Source organism: Microtus ochrogaster, unplaced genomic scaffold (genome assembly GCF_000317375.1).
Source record: "Microtus ochrogaster isolate Prairie Vole_2 unplaced genomic scaffold, MicOch1.0 UNK109, whole genome shotgun sequence".
Lineage (NCBI taxonomy): Eukaryota > Metazoa > Chordata > Mammalia > Rodentia > Cricetidae > Microtus > Microtus ochrogaster.
Window position 1 is genome coordinate 519258 of NW_004949207.1, and position 1425 is coordinate 520682.

A 1425-nucleotide genomic window follows, 5' to 3' on the forward strand; every position below is an offset into this window, starting at 1 on the left:
TCTCTCTCTCTCTCTCTCTCTCTCTCTCTCTCTCTCTCTCTCTCTCTCTCTCGCTCACTCTCTGTCTCTCTTTTTCCAGTTTGCAAGCTCAGCTCTGGGGTTTCGGCAGCGACAGCAGCAGGAAAAACCTGCCTCTGCCCCCTCCCCCCTCCCGCCACCTCCCCTCCCCTGTACTCCAGTCACTAACCAGGCACCCCCAGTTCCCACAAGGCCCTCCTGCCATGTCGGACCCAGACGTCCCCAGGGGCCCCGATGTCCCTGCCATGTGGCCCCCTTGTTCCAGAGGTGCCTGAGCCCCTCTGCAGGAGCCCAGACCCTCCCCCACCCGAGCCTAGTCCGGAGCCCCAGGGACCATGAGTGGTGGTAAGAAGAAAAGTAGTTTTCAGATCACCAGCGTCACCACGGACTATGAGGGCCCAGGAAGCCCAGGGGCTTCGGATCCCCCTGCCCCACCAGCTCCCGCTGGGCCCCCGCCCCGCCTCCCCAATGGGGAACCCAACCCTGATCCAGGGGGCAGGGGCACCCCCCGGAATGGCTCCCCGCCACCTGGAGCCCCTGCCTCCCGTTTCCGGGTGGTGAAGCTGCCCCAAGGCTTGGGAGAGCCTTATCGTCGAGGTCGGTGGACGTGTGTGGATGTTTACGAGAGAGACTTGGAGCCCCCAAGCTTCGGCCGGCTTCTGGAGGGAATTCGAGGGGCCTCAGGAGGCACCGGAGGCAGATCATTGGATTCTAGGTTGGAGCTGGCTAGCTTGGGCATAAGCACCCCTATTCCACAGCCAGGCCTGTCTCAGGGCCCCACCTCTTGGCTCCGCCCGCCCCCCACTTCTCCTGGACCACAGGCCCGCTCCTTCACAGGGGGGCTGGGCCAGCTGGCAGGGCCTGGCAAGGCCAAGGTAGAGACACCCCCGCTGTCGGCCTCTCCACCCCAGCAACGCCCCCCAGGGTCTGGGACTGGAGATGGTAGTCAGCCCCAACCCTCTCTGAGGGGAGAAGTGGAGTCTGGGGGTTCAGCAGCCGGAACCCCTCCACTGTCGCGGAGAAGAGATGGAGCAGTTCGGCTGAGGATGGAATTAGTTGGTCCAGAGGAGATGGGGAAGGTAAGAGAACAGGTTTTCAGGATCTGGGAGACCCCGGAAGGGGGCGGGACCTGTTGTACCCAGTTGTTGCCTGACTTCTATCCTGGGCCTCCTTGCCTCCACTTCCATCCTGTCCTTACCTCCTCCTCTGTCACCTATTGGTTAGGGCAGAAAGTCCCTTTTCCCTTTCAGCATTTGGTACACTGAAAACCTTTTCTTTCCCAGCTTCCCTCCTGCCCTCTTTATTCCCTTCCTTTCTCTTTTTCTTCTTCTTCTTCTTCTTCTTCTTCTTCTTCTTCTTCTTCTTCTTCTTCTTCTTCTTCTTCTTCTTCTTCTTCTTCTTCTTCTT

General features: G+C 60.0%; 1 protein-coding gene across 2 annotated transcripts in view; it reads left to right on the forward strand.

The window, feature by feature from the left end:
- Window positions 1–1425, forward strand: part of Tsc22d4 (TSC22 domain family member 4) — a 23085-nt gene that overhangs the window by 1165 nt on the left and 20495 nt on the right. For both annotated transcript variants that reach the window (XM_005371455.3, XM_005371456.2), the window contains exon 2: window positions 80–1097. In XM_005371455.3, coding sequence (XP_005371512.1) covers window positions 354–1097 — 744 coding nt within the window. In that variant the 5' untranslated portion in view covers window positions 80–353. The remainder of the gene's footprint in view (window positions 1–79; window positions 1098–1425) is intronic.